Genomic DNA, 20587 nt, shown 5'->3' with positions numbered 1-20587 from the left:
TAGGAGCCCAAAGATTCCTAGCCTGGGGCCTACAGCTGAAGAAGTTCTAGCCCTCCCTGTGAGAGTCCGGGCCAGGCCCTTGTTTGTTTGCTCTCAAGCTCCCTGCCCTGAGCCAGCGGGCAGCACGGAGTCCCAGGGGTGGCTGCCACCCTTCCTCCACCCTGAAGCTGGGCAGATGGCAGCATGTCTGGCAGCAGCTTTGGGGCTGGCGGTCAGACCCCTGTGCCTTCTTCCTGGGTCCACTGGACTGTGCCAGAGCCGTGGCAGCCAATCAGCACCATCTCCAGGCTTTGGGGTTCCCAGGGCAAGGCCAGGCCCCCTGCCCCTGGCGGGGGCTCTCCGGTACTGGCAGCCTCGGCCTGGTTCATGGGCTCCGGGGGCCCAGTCCTAGCCCCTTCCTCAGGAGGCGGTGGGCCTGGGGTGCTGGGCTCGGGGCAGAGGTCTCCTGAGCCTGCGGGCTCTGAGTCAGAGGTGGAGGTCCAAAAAGCTGTGGCTTGAGGCCAGGGGGAGCTCTGAGACGCCGGGGGGCCCCAGGGCCAGGGTGCCACAAGGGGAGGGGGCCCTGGACGAGGGTGGGGCCGGGTCCCACTCAAGACAGAGCCAGCTGGGGGCTGCAGGCAGTAGGAGGACGTCCCAGTGTCCACACACAGAGGCTGCAGGAGCCCAGAGGCGCTGGCCGGGCAGGGCCCCTCTCCTGACGCCCGAGGGGATGGGCCCTCCCCATGGGGTGCCAGGATGAGCTGCACAGCCTGGCGAAGGGACTGCAGCCCCTCCCGCATCTGCAGCACCTGCTCAGACAGCTCCATCACCTGCAGGGAAGGGAGGAGGGTGGGAGGAGGGTGTGGTCAGTGGGGTGGGGACCTCACGACAGCAGGCGCCCCCACCCTTGCCCCTCACCCACCGCCTGCCGAAGCTTGTCCAGCATGTCTGTGTTCCTCACCTCGCTGGGCCCAAGGGGGACAGTGAGCAGGCTGTTCTCTGTGGACAGTAGGGTGGGGTTACCAGGCAGGGCTGGTGAATGAAGACAGCGTGGGGTCCAGGCCTCCGCCCGCTTAGCGCAGACCACACTGGCCTGGCCAGGCCTGCTGCCGCCAGGAACAGCCACTTACAGCCTTACCTGAGTTGCTGAATTCTGTGCAAACCGCCAGGGGGCCTCGGGCACACTGGCTTGTGCTTCTCCCTCAGGAAGCTGCCTTTGTGCCTGTCTCTTGTTCTGTCCTCCAGGCAAGGGGACACTACCTGGGGGCCACTTCCAACTCTGCTTCCCCAGTCCTGTATCCCCCCCAGTGGGCCAGACACGGTGCTGAGGGTTTCAGCACCATTATCTCATTTAACATGCACAACCACCTTTTTACAGATGGGAAGCTGGGGTGAGAACAGAGGTCACACAGAGATCTGGCAGCAGAGATCTCACCAAGCTCCATTCCAGCTACCTTCCAACACCAAGGCGCTGGTCTTACCCACTGCCCTGCCCAAACCATGCAGGTGGGTGAGGGCAAGAGGGCACCCAAAGTCTGTGCCCTGCCACTTTCTCAGAGGCTCCCAGGGCAAAGAGGCTGCCCTGCCAACTTCCCCCCGGACCCGGGCCCCAGTACCTGGTCCGGGAGAGGGGCTGCTGCTACATTCTGGGCCAGACCGCCTCACCCGGAAAGAGAACTTGGGCTGGTCAGAGCCACAGCCGTCCTCAATGCCATCTACTACCCTGTGGACACAGGACAACAAATCAGTTGACAGACAGCCACTGCAGTGTTTCATGGGACAAGATGCCCCACTGTCCGCAGAGGCTGCAGAAGCTTGGAGCTGGGCCGGGGACTTGGGGCCCCAAGCGAAGGGTAACACGTGGTCCCTTCCTCTAGGAGCTCGCAGTTTCACTAGGGATTCAAACTTGAATGAGGTGAAACAGCAAGAGAGTTCTGAGCAGTGCGTGGCATGAATGGTGGAACGGGGGCAGCAGGGAGGAGGAGGAGTCAAGGAAGGCTTCTTGGAGGAGGCTGGAGGGACAGATGGGCATCCAGGGCAGGGGTGTGCCTGGCCGGGGCCCCAGCCCTATCACTGCAGCTCTGCCCAGAGTTTAGTGGCCCAGAGCTCGCTCACCTGGGGCTCAGATCTGGGGGTACATTCCATGGCACAGAGGGCAGCCGCAGCCCCTCTAAGCTCTGAGGGTGAGCAGAGGGGCCGGCCTCAGCCTGCAAAGCTCCTGCCCTGCCCGGCCGCCCTCTGCCACCCAGCGGGTGCCGGGGTGCCGGTCGTCGTGGTGATAGCAGCTTGGCGGCCGAGGAGGATGAGGTGCAGCTGGGGGACAGCAGGGGGCTGGAGGGCTCATCAGCTGGGGCTGGCGAGGCTGCGGGGCCCTGCTCCCCGTCTGTCTCCTTCTCCTCCAGTGTGGACATGAGGGTGTTGTCGCCGCTCAGGGAGCTGGTGTCCACCTGGGGATAGTGGGGGACAGGGAATCATCATGGGGAGCTCCCGCTATGTCCCACTCACCCCCTGACCTGGTCTCATCGCCCTAGACAGGAGGAGCTGTTTTTGTTAAACAGGATGCCCAGTGTCTCCCACCTCCCAAGGAAGAGACTCGGCAAGGGAACGGGGTGCTTTTCTGCTGCCACCACAAAGCCACCAAGCCCCGGAGGCGTTTGCTGTCCCTCAAAATGCTAGCCAAGTGTGGACACGCTGTCCCTCTACTTGGTCCCTGAGGCTAACTGAACTATCCAGGAGGACCTGGTACCAAAAACCGGTTTGGAATTAGTAAGATAAGGCAGGAAAATTCAAAAGCCCCTCAGAGCAGTCCTGTGTCACTGTGAAGAAGCAGGGGGCACTGCAGGGCTCTCTGCAGAGGCGGCCTGGAGACTAGTGTGCGGCCTGCCTGGCCCCGACCCATGGGCACCACCCCTCATCTGTGACCTCACAGCCTCCTTGTCTGGTACCACTGGACTCGCGGGCCGTCTCATGGGCCGGCAGAGCTGGGAGTGGCGGCTGAGCAGAGCTGGGCTGGGCTTTAAAGGACAGTGTGAGAGTGTGAAGGGGCAGCAGAGCCTAGAGCCCCACCACCACCACGTGCGGGGTGCTCACACGGCACTCCCACAAACCCCTTCTCTGCCCGCCTCACCAGGCCCCCCAGCACCCTCACCTCTGCGGGGCCTCCGCCAGCACCCAGGTTGTAGCTGAGCTCCCCTCGGAGGCCCCTGCTGAAGCGGGGGGCGAACTCGGGGTACAGCGCGAGGCTCTCGTGCAGGCCAGCCAGCTGCAGACACTGCAGGACGCAGTACGTCAGCCCCTTCACATCGGCGTTGGCCTTGACCACCTGCTCACGCCGGGGCAGCTCACAGCCAATCAGATCGCCCTTCCCTGGGAAGAGGAAGCAGAGTCAGCAAGTCCTGCCCCTCAGCCACCCGAGCCGAGATGGGGGTTGAGTGGGGCCTCTCCAGCCAGGACAAGTGGGGAGTAGCGGGGCCCGGGCCCTGGCTGACCCCTGCTGCCTGCCTCACTGGCTCCTCAGACAGGCTCGGGGTGAAGAGCACTGTGACCCAGGTGCTCAAGCACATTTGGGATCAAAGCACTGTGCTGAAACAACCCAAATTTCAGATCTGAGACACCAGTTCTAGTGATTCCCAGGTTGCCTGTGGATCAGAATCCTCCGGGAAAGTTAAACCAACCAGACTCCCCGGGGCCCATCACTGCCTACAGAATCATAATATCTACTGGAGACCCCACAATTGTTAAGCCCTGCAGGTGACTCAGGTAGAGCGTGTCCAGGAACCAGTATGTGGAACCAGCAAGTTAGTGCTGTGTGGCACAGTGAAAAAGGCAGGGGGCCGCGTTATTTCACCTCCCTGAGCCCTGGTGCCTCATCTATATGAGAGATCCTGCATTGAACTGAGTCTGTGGTGCTTTCGCGATCTTACCAGAAGGTGTCAATAGAGGGTTTTCCCACCACCCGGCTGAGACTGCCACCTGGCTGACAGCGATTGTAAAATGGCATCAACTCGAGTCCGCATCCTAATCTCAGAGATGTTAAATTGTGGGGAAAAAATGTGTGACTTAGAATCGATGAAATAGGATGTCTCCAATCAGGGACATGGTGATAAGTTAGTGTAGATAACGTGCCTGACACATAGATGGCCAATCAAAGTTCATTTCCTTCCCTTCCCTCCCGAAGAGAGTCCCCTATCGATCATTCCCAAGAGGTATGGCATGCCACCAGGGCTTGGGCAGAGCACTCACGGCCCTCACAAGGCAGCTCAACCCACGGCCAGACATTTCACGAGATTAGACAGCGTTTCCTCATCCTTAAGGAAAACGATGGCTCGCTGCCACCCCCGCTGTGGGCTGCCTCACGCTGCCAGCAGAACTCACTGAGCTTAAAGGCCTCCTCTAAATGTTCATGGACTTTTGCTCAAATTTAAGTGCAGAACGCATCGTCGTTAAATCTTATTTTCTTGGTTTCAGGCCATCCTTCTGGTTCCTTCGGAGAGCTGTTTGCATCTCAGTGTGATCATCTGATGAATGAGCTCTCTGTCCTCACGTGTGTCATCTGGAAATAGGATAAGTATGTATTTCTTGTCTTCATCCAAGAGGGGAGATAAAAACGAGAAATAGGACAGGACCGAGGACGAGTTCCATACCACTGGTCTCAGGGACCAGAGCCTGCCCTCCAGGCTGGCCTCTCAGACACAGCCTCCAGCTCAGCTCATCAAGGCCTGTAAGGTCCTCCCTGCACCGTCGCCCAGCTCACCTCTCTTCGTCTTGCCTCTTTTCTCCCCAACTAACTTTGCACACTTAGCTGTTAGTTCATACACAGAGGTAAGGGCCAGAATTGACACTGCTAGATGTGCCGTGAGCCTTAGCTGCAAGGAGCAGGCAGGAAGCACCTGGATGTTCAACTAAGGAGGCAGGTGGGGGATGGGGTGAAGGCAAAGCAGAAAACCAGGCCATCATGAGGGCTGGGGAACCAGGCATCCACCAGGGCATCCAGAGGGGCCATGTCAACAGAGGAAACAGTTCATCCGGAACATGTGGGTAGGGACGAGATGGATCAAAGGTGGCTTAAGTCCCAGTGCTGGGGAATTCTGGAGGCAAAGGCTACGGCACAGGCGGTGGCCACCCGTGAAGCTGTCTTAATACTGAACATGGATATTCTGAGACCTGGTGCCTGGCATCAGAGAAGAGAGATTCTTTCAGGACCCATGCCAGTTCCCAGCCATGCTGCTTCCTCAGCTCCCAGCTGAAAACCATCTGCTTAATAATCCACTAGACAATCTTGCTTTGGAGTGACCAGTTTGCCACTGTCAAAATCTGCCTTTTTGCCCTTCTGAATCTCTCCAGTTCCCCATCATTTCTCAAGGACTGCCAGCCATATGTGAGTGGCCATAACTCCGTTTGTTCAGAGTCCTGGCATTAACTCCACGTAGGGCGAGAAGTCAAACTCATGAACGACACCTCTCTCAGCTCGCATGGTATTTCTTTCTTCTGTTTCCTGTTGGAAGACCATCCTCCTCAAGGAAGAGAGGATGGACACACAGTCGCTGCTGGGCATGTGGTCTTGCTGGTTCTCCAGGTTAATGGCAAGCTTCAGCCCCTCCAGGCGTCAGCTGTCCCCACAGGGAGTCTGCAAGTGCTGCTGCCTGAGGATTTGGCTGTGGTCCTGGCGCCTTCCATCAGTGTGTGAGGCCCTCCACGACCCACGCAGATCACAGCGTCCCCACCCTCTGGGGTCCCTGCTGAAAGCCTCCCACAGCCCCGAAGCCTGCAGCCCCGCGTTGCCCGCTACCCTGAAATCGCGCCCTTTCTGCGGGATGAGTCTCCCCAGAGCAGAGCGCCTAAGAACACAATGTTAAGAAGCCTGAGGTTTAGAGTTGGCAGACCAGGTTCTAGCCCTAGCCTGCCTGTTCATTAACCTCTTGGAGCCGCAGTTCCCTTCTATGCAAAATGGAATAGCGATCATTCCTCCGCACTGGGTTTTGTGAGGTTTGTGTGAGTTGAAGCATGTAAGGGCCGGGACACAGGGCTGACCCCGCTGCGGGACCCCTGGGGCCAGCATTATTATCATGTCAGTTCTGAAACTGCAATCTCCCCTTCCTTGTCTAGGGAATTGATCCCTCAACTTCACCTCTTTCTTTTGCCAAGAAGGGAAGTGTATTCAGAGTCTGAGCTCTGCTGTCACCCATCGCAACCCTGGGCTTGTTCGAGGACCTTCCCTAGGAAAGTAGCATCTTCCCTCTTGGGCCTGGCCGGGGTGGGCGGGGGGAGGTTGCAGTGAATAAGCATGGCGTTCACACACACCTCTGGTCAGTTAATCTTCAACAAAGGAGGCAAGAATTTACAATGGGAAAAAGACAATGTTTTCAGCAAGGGATGTTGGGAAAGTTGGACAGCCTCATGTAAATTAGAACACACCCTCTCACCATACACAAAAATAAACTCAAAACGGCTCAAAAACTTAAACATAAGAGATTACACCATAAAACCCCTAGAAGGGGACATTGGCAAAACATTCTCTGATATAAATTGTATCAATGTTCTCTTAGATCAGTCTCCGAAGGCAACAGAAATAAAAGCAAAAATAAACGAATGGACCTAATCAAATACTAGCTTTTGCATAGCAAAGGAAACCATAAACAAAGTGAAAAGACAACCTATGGAATGGCAGAAAATATTTGCAAACGATGCAACCGACAAGGGCTTAATTCCCAAAATATACAAACAGCTCATACAACTCAACAACAAAATAACAAACGACCCAATCGAAAAAGAACCAAACAGACATTTCTCCAAAGAAGACATACAGATGGCCAAGAGGCACATGAAAAGATGCTCAACATCGCTAATTATTAGAGAAATGCAAACCAAAATTTCAATGAGGTACCATGTCACACCGGTCAGAATGGCCATCATTAAAAAGTCTACAAATAACAAATGCTGGAGAGGGTGTGGAGAAAAGGGAACCCTCCTATACTGTCGGTGGGAATGCAAGTTGGTGCAGCCACTGTGGAAAACAGAATGGAGATTCCTCAAAAACTAAAAAGGGAGTTGCTGTATGATCCAGCAATCCCACTCCTGGGCATATATCCAGACAAAACTCTAATTCAAAAAGATATAAGCACCCCTATGTTCACAGCAGCAGTATGTACAATAGCCAAGACATGGAAACAACCTAAATGCTCATCGACAGACAAATGGATAAAGAAGGTGTGATATATATATATATAAAATGGAATACTACTTGGCCATAAAAAAGAATGAAATAATTCCATTTGCAGCAACGTGGGTAGAACTAGAGATTATCATACTAAGTGAAGTCAGTCAGACAGAGAAAGACAAATACCACGTGTTATCACTTATATGTGGAATCTAAAATATGACACACATGAACATACCTACAAAACAGAAACAGACTCACAGGCATAGAGAACAGACTTGTGGTTGCCAAGGGGGAGGGGGGTGGGGGAGGGTTGGATTGCGAGTTTGGGGTTAGCAGATGCAAACTATTATACATAGAATGGATACACAACAAGTCCTGCTGTATAACAAAGGGAACTATATTCAATATTCTGTGATAAACCAGAATGGAAAAGAATATAAAAAAAGAACATATATATATATATATATATATATATATGTATAACTGAATCACTTTGCCGTACAGCAGAAATTAACACAGCGTTGTAAATCGACTCTACTTCAATAAATTAAAAAAAAAAAAAAAAAAGGGGCTTCCCTGGTGGCGCAGTGGTTGAGAGTCCGCCTGCCGATGCAGGGGACACGGGTTCGTGCCCCGGTCCGGGAAGATCCCACATGCCGCGGGGCGGCTGGGCCTGTGAGCCATGGCCACTGAGCCTGCGCGTCCAGAGCCTGTGCTCCGCGGCGGGAGAGGCCATGGCGGTGAGAGGCCCGCGTACCGCCAATTTAAAAAAAAAAAAAAAATGGCGTCCATGCCTCCCTTTCTCCTGCCTGAACACTCTTTCCAGCACTTTCCTCCTTAGCATTTGATTTTCCTCCTTGACAGGAAGTGCTCCCCTCCGTCCCCTCACAGACCGAAGGCTGGTCCTTCGCTCAGTCTGGCCTACAGCACCCGTGAGATTGAGTTCACCTCCTTGTGTTGCCGCCTTGTGGTCACTGGGTCCGCTCTGAGCTTTGCCCAGGGCTCCATGGCTACTCCTGACCCCACCCTGGCTGTTTCTCCCTGGTGGCTTTGCCTGCGTCCTCTCTCCGCGTTTTCTGCAGATGGGGCCCTGGTTCCACCCGCCTCCCCGCAAGCCCTGGCGTCCTCCGTCCCACCCTCACAAACCTAGGATGGCGAGCACGGTGCCGCCCTTGAGCACCTCCATGGAGCCGGAGCAGACGAAGTAGAGGGCCTGGAGGGCGTCGCCTTGGTGGATGAGATACTCGCCAGGCGTGCAAAAGGCGGGCCGCAGGGCCAGGGACAGCGCCCGCAGGCAGCCGCGGCTCGCCGCCTCAAACAGGGGCAGCTGCAGGACCTCCTTGTGAAGGTGCATGGCAATGTCTGCGCGGAGCTCGTCCGGGAGGCTCTGCAACAGCTGCGGGTGGGATCAGGTGCCGAAGGTTAGGGTGGAGAGTGGGAGGCAGCCTCCCGCCAGCCCTTTCCACCCCGAGGGCCTCAGAGCAAGGGCAGGCGTGGGAGGGGCCTTGATTCCCCTCTCCCCCCACTCGCACAGCATCCAGCTCCACACAGGGTCCAATCAGTGAGGGGGGCCGCCTCTGCCTCCCTCTCAATCACTTTATCCTCCCCGCCCCCCATGGGCAGCCCTGCTTTCCCCCTCCCGGCCTTAGACCTGGCCGGCAGTGAGCAGGGCCTCTAGACCTAGCGAGCGTGGAGACGGGCCTCCGAGCCGGCCCGGCTGCCTTCTGCTCCTTGCCGCTGGCCGCCCCGGACAGAGCGGAGGCAGGGGGGTCCTGGGAATCTAGGCCGAGCGCACACTCCTTGAAGGAGCAAAGGCAGGAAGGGCCGGCCCTGAAGGCCTGCGCACCTCGGTGGTGTCGATACCGTTGTTCACCGCCCAGGTCGCCTGGAAGTACTCGAGCATGCGCTGCTTGAGGGGCTTGGGGATGCGGTGGATGCGGATGTAGTCGCGCAGGTCGCGGGTGCGGCTGTGGTACAGAAAGCGGCGGGCGTACATGCGCTGGATGATGGCCGTCACGTTCCCAAACACCACCGCGTGCATCAGGGCTGGGGAGGGTGGCGAAAGGGGTCACCTCCAGGACCAGCCTGGCCCGGCCGGACACCGTGCGGGACACATCTGTCCTCCCCACCCGCAGCCCCGCGCTGGGCAAGGCCCCCGGCCACTGTGTGGGGTGGAGTCCTGCGGCCAGGTGGGCCCTCCTGGCCCTGGGCTCGGGTTCCTTGGGGCCCCTAGGCGGAAGCACCTCTGGGAAGGACCTTGGGGCCCTGTGGGAGGTGGGGAGGGAGGGGTGGCCCAGGGCATGAGTCGGGGAGAGGGCCCTGGACTGGGAACGGGGCAAGCCTCACCGCCGATGAGCATGGTGCAGATGGAGAAGATCTTCTCCGTGTCCGTGTTGGCAGACACGTTGCCGAAGCCCACGCTGGTGAGGCTGCTGAGTGCGAAGTAGAGGGAGGTGATGTAGGCGCTGCGCAGTGAGGGGCCGCCCAGGAGCTCGGGCCCCGTCCTGTTGGCCTCGCTGCTGCTGCTGCTACAGTTGTCACTCTGGCCAGAGCTGTTCCCTATAGCTGGGCTCCGGCCCACCAGGTAGTAGGGGGTCTCCAGTCGGCGGGCCAGCTCCTGCAGCCAGCCTGGGGAGGGGGCAGGACAGCACTGCTGCACTGCGGGCGCAGGTGTGCCTGCTGGTACCCCCGGGGGGGGGACACACATGGCTGCAAATCCACCCCCCATGGCTTCCTGCCATGTCCGTCCCTCCTCTGCCAGCCCGGCGTGCCCCTGTGCACCCCCTCCCCCCTCCCCAAGACAAGCACACGAGGTCGAGACTGTCATCTCCCCAGACGGTGTCTCTGGGTGCCGAGGCTGGAGTGAGGAGCTCTGCACCCTCCTCCCTGTGCTGGCGCTAATCCCGGGGAGGTGGGCCCAGCTGGAGGGGGCAGAGGGACTGGGGGGGTCATTGCACCAGCCACAGCCTCATCCGCAGGGCCGCCTCCTCTGCCTTGTCCTCCCAGACTCCTCTTGCTTTTTCTCTGAGCTCCGGAAAGCCGCCCCCCATTCAACCTCATCCCCCCCACCCCACAACCACACACACCACCCAACCTCACGCACGCGTTCTCGGGCACACCGACGTGGACGTGTGCACACACCAGTAAGGCTACAGACGCAGTCGAGAGGACAAGGACACACGTGTGTGAGCACAGTCCCAGGAGCACAGCCACGGCCTGTGCACGCTTGGGAGAGACAAGGGTACGCGGGCGCTTGCACACTGACACCCAGGTAGGAGAGGGACACACCTGCATGGACACGAGCACACAGGTGAGTGCACTCAGAGGCCACAGACAGGCAGGCCACCGCCGTGCACACAGCTCTCTACACGCAGACACAAGCCAGCCTGGGACATTGACAGGAGAATAAAGATCACCCCAGTCTCCTCATCAACCCCCCATTCTCTGGTCTGGCCTTGGAGGAGGTGGGGCTGCGTACTGGGGTCTCAGGAGCCCACAGCCGCCCAGAGTCACTCAGCCCAGCTGGAGGGCTGTGGGAATTCTAGGGTGTTAGATGGGGGTTCCCAGGGTCCACAGAGGTCCTGGCAGAGCTGGGGGCCATGGGGAGCAAGGGAGAGAGAGCAGATCTAGCATAGAAGTCCAGAGGGTGGGCTCAGGATCACAGGCTGTGCTGGGACCCACCTCTCCACGTGCCCCTCCCCAGCTCCCTACTCCACACTCACCCTAACATCGCACATGCTGCTGCTCTCTGTGGCCCTCACACCCCTCCTCTCACCACACACCCATTCAGTCAGCAATCTCACACATGTGTGCCAGGAGCCGGGGGACCCCCAGAAGCTTACTGCAGCGACGTCTCAGAGGTACACAGCACCCGAGGGTCCCGGGATGGGGCTCAAACCCACGTGCTATTGGCTAGAGCTAGAAGGCTTCCCGGAAAAGGGGACACTGGTGGTTTGTCTCAGAGGATGGGTAGTTTTGAGACAAACTGAGAGGGGGTCATTCCTGATCTAGGGAAAGGTGTGGGCTAAACCTAGAGCTGGAGACAAGTACAGGCGAGCAGCTTGGCTTAGCTAGAATGTGGGGTCCGCACTGAGGGAGCAAACTCCAGGCTAAGGAGTTGGGGGGATGTGTAAAGTCCTGAGCCAAGGTGAGGACTCACCCTCCTGTTATTTGAGATGTGCTGTGAGAACGCAAGGAAGTACACAAAACCCTTCAGTCGTTACTTAGTTGGGCCTCTGAGGTGAAGCCGGTAGCTGGGTGAGGAGGGGGCTGGAGGGTGGAGAAGCAGGAGGATGAGGGCAGGATGCAGAGGGGTCCCTCCTCACTCAGTCTTGGTCACGGGGCATTGGCAGCCCCTGGAGCTGGTGGCGGGATGGTCCCTCTGCGTGTCGGCGGCAGAGGCCGTTCTGGAGGCTTTCATACTGAGAAATGCTCTGAGCGACCTCCCTCAGTGTTGAGCACAGTCTTTTGAAAATCCAGCCCATCTCCACGGGGCTAATGGGATTCTGGGGCTGGAACTTTACGTCCACACCAGGGCAGTGGAGCAGTAGAACCAAGGCAAGGAGGCAAAGGGAAGGCACCTCCCACCAGACAGAGCTGGGCCAACAAGAGACACCACCCTCACCCATGGACATCCCTCCCGAGGTGGTCTTAGGGAGGTCTGGGTGTGGCTCCCACCCAGCTGGGGGGTAGTTTCCCTGGAGAAAGAAGGGGCAGATGATGACGTGAAGGACTTGGGAACTCCCCTAATGTGAACTTAGGGTTCAAGGGTGTGATCTGCCCAACAGTCAGCCCGCCCCTTACAAGCCCCATGCTCTCCGTGGAGGGGCTCAGAGCCCCTCTGGGAGCCAAAGGTGTTCTTCATGTCAGCTCCGCAGCCCCTGTGACGTGGTCAGAATGGAGGATCCCCATGGACGCAAGACACTGGGTGTCTGGGTTGTGTGTGGGGAGGGGACTGACCTGGGGATCTGGTGTGTCACCCACGTAGGGGTTGGGGCTCTGCGTCCCTGTTACCCATCTCCCAGTCCTCTGAGCATGTTCGTTGGGGGCGTCTGACCCCAGAGCCGCCTCCGCCACAGCCTTCCTCTGGGAAGGGCAGGCGCCACGGAGCTGACATACTGCCTGGAACATGTTGGTTCCTGTGCTCAGCAGCTAGAGCTTTGGGGAATATCCAAGTGGGCCTCTGGGCTACACACCAGTCTCCGTGGGCTTGGCAAGAGAGGGAGGATTAGCGGGAGTCTCCTCGTCCCTGGGAACTGATCAGAGCATGTTTCTAAGGCCAACCTGGACTCCTGGTGACCGACCCCATCAAGAGAAGACAGTCATGGCGGGGGGTGCATCTGAGCAGCTGGGCTCTTGCCCACTGACTGGAAACGGGGGCTAAAGGCCAGTTACGGGGAAGTTGCCAGAGGGCTGGAGGGCATGGGAGGAAGAAGGTGTGTCCAATTTTGGATCTGCGGGTGTGGAGAGTTAGACGTTGTTGGAACAGAACGGTCTGGAGACAGAGAGAGAGGATGGAAGTTGAGATGTTCACACCGTGGTGCCAGTGGAATCGCCCAGGGAGAGCAAGGCGGGGGGCCGGGGAAGGAGGAGGCCTCCTCACAGGGCAGAGAGATGGCTGGCAGGGTCAGGTGCTACAGGGACTTCAAAGGGATAAGAGTTTGGCCCCAGAAGGTCACTGTGACCTTTAGGGTGACATTTGGGGTTGAGAGGTGGAGGTGGAAGCCCTCCTGGCAGGAGTTAAGACGTGAGTGGGAGGTGAGCAGAGAGAGGAGCTGCGAGAGGGGAGGTGAAATGAGAGTGAAGACGCTGGTGGGACGCAGAGAAAGGCTGCATTTCGGGCTGGGGAAGGGCTGAAACAGCTGAGAACCATGCTGCCAGAGGTGACAGGAGTGGGCAAGGGGCCTTAGGGGCCAAGATGGTGGGGGATGAGCTTTTGAGAGGGTGGCCGGAAAGCGCCAGGCATCGGAGCAACCCTGGAGAGGTCTTCTGAGAGGGGTGGGGTACCCAGCTGGGCAGGCAGTGGGCGAATGTGAATGTGGCACAAGCTTGACCACGAGGAGGCCATGATGGGTGAATAGACTCCCCCAGGCAGCCCACCAGGCTTCCTCCACAACGTGGGCCTGCAGGAGAGCAGGCTTCCCTCGAGGTGGTGGCTCTGTCACGCTCCCACCTGCACACACACGCGCCAGCCCCCTCATTCTCCTTACAAACACACACCTACTGGCACACATGCCCCTGATACACACCTATGGGCATGTACATATGCAGACTTGCACACATCTCTCTGATACCTTACATCAGCTCACGGACATCCCCTGCTAGACACACACTTGGACTCACATTTCCCTGACGCACGCACCCTCAAGTGAACAGATTCCTTGGGCACATATGTACACACACACGCACACACACACGCACACGCGTGCGCGCGCACACACACACACACACACACGCACACACACAGAGGCAGCCTCCAGTACCGATCTCAGGCAGCTCGGAGGCGCTGCTCTCGATTTCCCGCTGGCCGATGTAGAACCAGATGCAGGCCACCCAGTGGGCGAGCAGGGCGAACACGGCCATGAGCAGGGTCAGCACCACGGCACTGTACTGCGAGTAGCGGTCCAACCGCGGGAGCAGGCGCAGCAGGCGCAGCAGGCGCAGTGTCTTCAGCAGATGCGCCCCGAAGTACTGAGGTGGGGGGAGGGGGAGGTCACCCCAGGGCCGGCCCCCCCGTCCTGCCCCAAAGCCCACCCAGCCCAGCCGCACTGACCACGTTGACCTTGAAGGCGTGTAGCAGGTCGAAGGGCAGCGCCGCAATGACATCCAGCAGGAACCAGGTGCTAACGTAGTGGAGGCAAATGGACTTTGGGGCAAACACCACCTGGCCCGACTTGGACACGAACGTGGTGCGGAAATTCAGCACAATGTCTGGGGGAAGTTGGGGCGGGAGTCAGCACCGGTGGGGAGGAGCCACATTTTCCTGGGCACCTGCTCAGTGTGTAACACTGTCCTGGGCCCTTTACCTGCATTGTCTTAGTTTTCGCAGTAAGCCAGAGGGTGGATACTGTGCCTATGTGATGGAGGGAGAAACCAGCTTGGAGAGGCTATGACTAGCTCAGGGCCAAGTAACCCATTAGTGATGAAGACATATTCGGAGCCTAGGTCTGATTTCAAGGCCCACAGGTCATAAACGGGGGAGGGCAAGGGGGACACTGGGGGGCAGTGGAAGCCATGCAGACCATCCCCATCAAAGCCCGGGGCGTCACTGGCCCAGGGAGGGGTGGGAGGCACAGAGCACACATACCAAGAATGAAGAGGACCTCCACGGCCAGGTCGCAGACGCTGGGAGGGCCACGGGCGGCACTGGGCTCCCGGGCTGTGCTCACGCACACGCTGTAGGGCACGGTGACAGCCACGTAGAGGGTGGCGAGCAGGATGAAGCCGTCCCACGTGGCCCTCAGTGCCCCACAGTGCAGCAGGATGAAGGGTGACTTCCGGATGGCAGCGACTTTGTACTCGGGCAAATTTGGCTTCTCTCCAAACACCCCCTGAATGAGAGGCAGGGCAGGTCCAGGCAGGGAGGACAGGAAATTGGCACAGACTGAGTTTGGATAGGGTCTGGGACAGGCATCTGCCTCCTTTCTCTCCTTGCATTCTCAGAACAACCTCTGACACAGGCATCAGAGTCCCCGTGTTATAGATCAGAAGACTGAGGATCGGTGAGCTCAAGTGACTTAGGTGAGGTCACACAGCTGCTTAGGGGAGGAGCCAAGATTGAGCCAGGGTCCATCTGACTCCAGGGCCAAAGCTCTCCGCCATACCTTCGACAGATCAGGCATGTGACATTCTCACCACAAGCCCCAAAGTGCTGGTGGGGCCTGAGTAGCCCCCTGGACATTCTCTCTGTGGTGGGCTTGGTTCCCCTTCTCCATCTCCTCAACCAGCCCCTACCCTGCCCCACCCCCCAAACACACACCCTAGCGCCAATCCACCTTATTGAGCTTGTGCTTGCCCTTGGGCTGCTTCTGCAGGTGCCCAGACAGGTGGTAGAGCACAGCCCGGCTCCGTCGCCGGTTGGCATTGAAGCCTTTGGACCCTGCCCGGCCATATCGGCGTCGGCCACCACCTGCAAAAGAAGAGGGGCGGGAGAGAATGATGGGCAAAGCACTCACACGCCTCAGCCCGGGGGCTTGCGGGTAGGACACCAGTTGCTGGCCCACGGACTGGTCCGGCTCACTGCCTAGTTAGTCTATTTAGAGCTGGGGGCACCAGCGTTTCTCACTTCCTGGGGTCACTTGCCAACACCAGCAACGGGCAGTGCTGGGGGTGCTTACAGACACTGCCCCCAGTGCCTGCTTCTAGGAGAAGGAGGTTTGGATCCAGGCAAGAGAGGAACACCACAGGGAAAGGCCTGAGAGAGGGGAGTGGGAGGTAGTTCCCAGGGTGGGGGAGTGCAGAGCTAGCAGGAGGCCATTGGGCAGAGTCGAGGCCGCCCAGGGCTGGGGGTGGGGGCTGGGGAACAGAGAGTACCCCCAACACCCCCAAATGGCAAAGAGGCCTTGGAGCAGCTTCTGATGACAGCTTTGTGAGCTGTCCAAAGGCCACCCCCAGCCCTTAGAGTATGCAAGAGGGGAAAGACCACAGGGACTTAAAAGAGGGCTTTGGCCAGGGCTCCCCAGACAGGTTTGCATGAGGACAAGGAACCAGGTAGGTCTGTGCTCAGCCTCACTAATTGGTGGGAAAATGGTACTTCACGGGCACTAGTGGAATTTGTTTCTTTCAGTTTCTTAGTAAAGTTGACTTTGAAAGTCCAACTTTGTCTCCACAAGCTCTCCGTACCTGGGCCTGGGGAGATGAGAGCAGCACAGGCTCCTCGGCCAGCAGAGCGGGAGTCCGCGAGTGCAGGCGGGGTGGGGGGCCCACAATGGCCCCGCCAAGGCTTGAGGTACCCAACAGCCCAGCCGCGGCAGCCAAATCGGCAGCCCCACAGGCACCCACCTGTCTCCTTCCAGCTGTCGGGGCCCCCTCGGTTCTTGGTATCACTGATGTCCTTGTGAGAGACCAGGAAGAGGGCCACCTCCCCTTTCTCATTCTTTATGGGTATCACATCCAGGAGACACCAGAACGGGAGCCCTGGGCACAAAGACAGACTCAGCCCAGCTCCCATTCTCTGTCCGAGGCAAGGTGACAGAGGGGCCATTGACACCCCTGGTCAAGGCACATGCCAGCTCCACTTAGGACACTTAGACTCGATCCAACAGGGCGGGGGAAGGCAAGGGAGAGCAGAGACGACAGTCAGACATGTGTGTTCATAGATCTGTCCTGCTAAGTAAGATGGGGACATTTTTCTGCTGGGGTGGGAAATCCAAGATGGGAAATTGAGTACCAGCTGAGATTGGGGTGAGGACCGAAGAAAGGAGGGGCCAGGAACAAGAGGAGGGGTGGAGAAAGAGGAGAGGGGAATGTGGGAAGATGGGATGAGATGGGGAGACGGAGAAGATGGGATTGGAAAGGAGGGAGTGTAGATGGGGTGGGTACCAGGCTGGGTGAGACCGCGAAAGTAAGGCAGGTTGGCCAGGCGGCCCCTCACCGCTCTTCCGGTACAGGATCAGCTCGGCCTTGAACTCCTTGTGCTCATCCAGGGCCTTGCGGATCTGTTGGCGGACGAGCTCACTGGTGTCTGGCCCATAGAGGAAGGAGCAGGCACAGCCCCGCTGCATGACCTCGGCCCGGGAGAAACCCGTGAGGTCGCAGAAGCCATCAGAGCAGTAGACCACAGGGAAGAGCCCCGCCACCTGGGCGTTGCCCAGCACGAAGTTACTATCTGCAAGAGAGCACCCCTCAGAGGAGGTGTGGGGTGAAGGGGCACAGGGTCTACTACCCCTCCTTTCCCAATTGCCTGCAATCGAAGGGTAGGTGTTACAAATCCCAGGAATCCTGCGTGTGAGTGTTTGGGATGGGGGGTTGGGGGAGGGTTAGGACAGGAGCTGTTTATGAACAGGAATTAGAGTGTCACCTGTGTGTCGGTGCCCTGCAAGGTCCCACTCCTAGCATCGTGTGTATAAGTGCATTCAAGAATTGGCATGTGTGAGCCCTGAGGTTGGTGAATGCAGCCCCGTGTGGGTACTGTGCCCTCTGGAGTGTGACCTGAGCAGCTTGGGGTAAGGGGTGGGGTTAGGGATATCCAAAGGAGGACTGCAGGACCAGTTCTAGGCCAGCCTCAGCCCCCCTCCCCCCGCCCCGCCAGCTTCTGCCAGGTTCACTCACCAGCCAGGTACTCGGGTTGGCTATTTGGCTCCTCCCACCGAGACACACTTGGACGGAGAGGCAATCCAAGCCACCATCTATTCTGCACTCTGTTTGAGCCCCAGTTGCCTGAGCCCCTGGCTCAGGAATTAGTGAATGTGATCCACAATGGGGGTGTAAGAACGGTAGCTGAGCTCTGGCAGCCTGGAGCCAGGAGTGTATTGGGTAGTGGGGGGCGCTGAATCAGCAGGCTGCGGGAGCCAAGTGCAGGCAAAGCAGATGGAGAAGCCTGGGGTGGGGATGGTCTCAGAGATGGGCTTCCACCCCTATCAGGAACCAGAGACAGAGGCAGAGAGCTGGGAAGCCCCACTGGGGGTGAGTTTGAAGGAGGAGGAGAAGGGAGGGGGCTTTCACGACTTTCCCAGTGCTCAGAGCCCCGGAAAGCCAGGATCCAGAAGCTCTGGTCACCTTCTCCAAACTTCCCCAGTCTTAGTGGGAGTCCCCAAACCTATCCTTTTGGGGCTAGAGGGCTCAGTGGGTTTAGGCTGGTGGGTTTAGGTGGTGAGGTGAGGTTGGACTAACAGTGCTCTCCTGAGTCCCGCCTACTCTATCTTGGTTTGCAAACCTCTTTTCTAAACCTGTTTTTTCAGCCTCTAGGCTGTCCCTCGAGCACCGCTTCCTTGCCTCACTTCCCAACCCGCCAGTTCGAGGGTAGTCTCGGTGGGATAGCGCCAGACGCAGGGATGGGATAGGTTACACTGACTAGGTCGGGGTTCGCGACCCCAGGAACAGACGACATGACCGGCCCCCAAACCCAGAGAGTTCTAGCCATTTTGCCTGGCCCGGGGCAGTGTTGACTCTTAATTTTTCGGAAACGGCGTCTGGAAGGAGACGGTGGTCCCAGCTAAAAGTGGGGCTCGGGGAAGAGAGGGCGAGAGCAGGAGGGCTCCAGGCTGAGGTGTCTGGGTGCAGGACTGACGGGAACACTGGCCAGGGACAGCTGGTCCGGGAGCCAGTGGGGCGAGGGTCGGGACTCACGCGTGCCGTCGAAGCGCGTGGCGATGGTGTCCAGGAAGGTGTTCTGCGGCGCCAGGAGTCCCCGCATGGCCGGCATCTTAGGCGGCTGTGGCCGCCTGCCCCATCCCTCCGGGGCGAGGGGGCTTAGCGCCGGGGGAGGGCGCCCAACTCGGCCGCCCCCCGCCGGGCCCCGCGCCCCCTAGCGCAGCCGTCGGGGGGCAATGCCCACCCCGGACTCGCAGGTCCCGCCAGCCGCCCGCGCGCAAGGGGGCGTCCCCGCCGTCGGGGCCCGGAGCATGGCGCGCGGCTCCTCGCGCCCTGGCCGCCCACGATTCCCGGACTCCCGGCTCCGCGCCCTCTGTGCTCTCGGCACCTTCGGCTCGAGGTGGCTGCAGCAGCGGCTCCCGTTTCGGCTGCGGGTCGGCTCCGGCTCGGGCTCCGCTGGGCACCAGATCCCCGCAGCTACCTCCTTCTGTCGGGGAGAAGCGGCAGCCTCCCTCCCTCCCTCCGGCGCCCGCAGCCAGCACCGGGGTAACCATGGAGACGGGGCACACCCAGGCAGGGCTGCCTCCTTAAAGGGACAGGCCTCCCGCCGAGGGATTCCCCCCTCCCCTCGGGACCTCGTGGGGGCAGGGGAAGCGGCGCCCTCCCTCCCTCCCCGCGCCATGCAGGCCGCCCAGGCCACCCCGAGCCGCCCCGCCCGCCCCTCGGAGAAGGACAGGCAAGCGCCTGGTCCCGCTCGGGCAGACTCAGCCGCAGGGGCGAGGCGTCTTTCTCTGCAGCATGGGGGTTCTCAGAGAGCCTGGCAGCCTCTCCTCCCCCGGAGGGACCTGAGGAGAGCTCAGGCGGGGGATGAGCGGGGGGTGCTTGGTTTAGAAGATTTCCCCTAAGAAAAATGTAATGGGAAAGGGGGCTGGGCCAGCAGGTGGAGGTGGTGAAGACCGGTGGTTGGCGGAGGTTGGGGCAGGGGAAGTCTAAAAGGAGATTTGGGGGAGGGGGTTTAAACCCAGCTTTTAGGCATCCAAGCCTTTCTTAGCCTCAACTTGACCCTCCAGGGAATGGATCGATCCGTCACTAAGCGACGCCGCGGCTGGCTGGAGCTGCCAGGAAATAGGAGGGTGGGTAGTCCTGGAAATAGGGTTTAGACGACGCTCTCCGTGTGTGCCCGGGAGGTGGAGGGGTGGAAAGTGGAAATGAGGTGTGTGGGGATGGGGGCGCCCCAGATCCTTTGTCTTGCACCTGTGTTTCTCTCTGTCCCCCTTTGCCGCTCCCAGGCTGCGCTGAAGGGTCAGGTTGCAAATACAGGCAGGGTACAGTAGATGTCAGACGCCGGGGGAAACTTCCTAACTGTGCGCTAGTGGGTCTTTGCGGGCGGGGAATGAGAGGACCGAGTCTCCGCTGCCCCTAGCGCCTTTAGTCCTAGAGACCTAGGCTCTGCGCTGAAGAGGGAGCGGGGGCTGCAGGGACCCCCACCTCCAGCGAGGGGGTGGGGAGGAGGGGCCGGCGGGCGGTGCGGAGCCGGGCCCTGGGCGGCAGTCTCTCACTGGTCTCCAGCGCTGCGTCGGTCCCAGCAGCCTCGCGTTGCCAGCGCCGCTCCTCCTCCCTCCCACGATTTGCCAGCGAGCGCGGCTACCGCCCGCGCCCAGAGGAACCGCCGTGGCCAAAACAGCAATTTGTTCCCGAACGAGTGATGCGGAAGGCTCAGCGCCCCCACCCCTCTAGGAGACACAACCGTAGTCAGCAGCATCGGAAAGGAAGGAGTGTCACCCGCTCCACCCACCCCTCATCTGTGACAAGGGCCAAAGCCCCAGGCACCTGTATTAAAATGAGCTGGTGCTTGGGCAGGAAGAAGAGGAAGCGTCCCCCTCCCCCAGTCCCCAGCGTCCCACTCTCTCACATGGGTCCAGGGCTGCACAGTAACCCCTCCCCCAACGACTCATCTTTGCCCCTCCAGGCGACGTTCAAGCGCACTGCTGAGGAGCGGGTGCAGTTTAGGAATCGGCTCACCTTGAGAGAAAGGATGAGGCTATGAGGGAAAGCACCCAACTTGAGAACCAGGCTACTTACCCAGGTTCGAATATAGTTCTGCCACTTGCTGTTGTGATTTTCCTTGCGTGACTCAATTTTCTCCTCTGTGAAACGGGAACAATAACTACCGCAGAGGGTTGTTAGGAGGATTAAAAG

At 59.1% G+C, this 20587-nt stretch overlaps 1 protein-coding gene across 1 annotated transcript; it reads right to left on the bottom strand.

Annotated features, from left to right (window-relative positions):
• Positions 1–212: 212 nt before the first annotated feature.
• KCNH3 (potassium voltage-gated channel subfamily H member 3) lies at positions 213–18500 on the bottom strand (the record flags this gene model as incomplete). The annotated part of the gene is made up of 15 exons (XM_082849430.1): positions 213–809; positions 902–978; positions 1596–1702; positions 2095–2426; positions 3128–3345; positions 8285–8534; positions 8985–9184; positions 9485–9766; positions 13621–13828; positions 13911–14068; positions 14445–14688; positions 15133–15266; positions 16139–16273; positions 16731–16964; positions 18425–18500. 15 exons carry the CDS (start codon positions 18498–18500, stop codon positions 213–215), a joined length of 3252 nt encoding a protein of 1083 aa, XP_082705556.1.
• Positions 18501–20587: the final 2087 nt, after the last annotated feature.

Source organism: Leucopleurus acutus (assembly GCF_964270905.1).
Source record: "Leucopleurus acutus genome assembly, chromosome: 11".
Classification (NCBI taxonomy): Eukaryota; Metazoa; Chordata; class Mammalia; order Artiodactyla; family Delphinidae; genus Leucopleurus; species Leucopleurus acutus.
The sequence above is the reverse complement of the archived record's forward strand: the minus strand, read 5'-3'. Positions and strand labels throughout refer to the sequence as shown.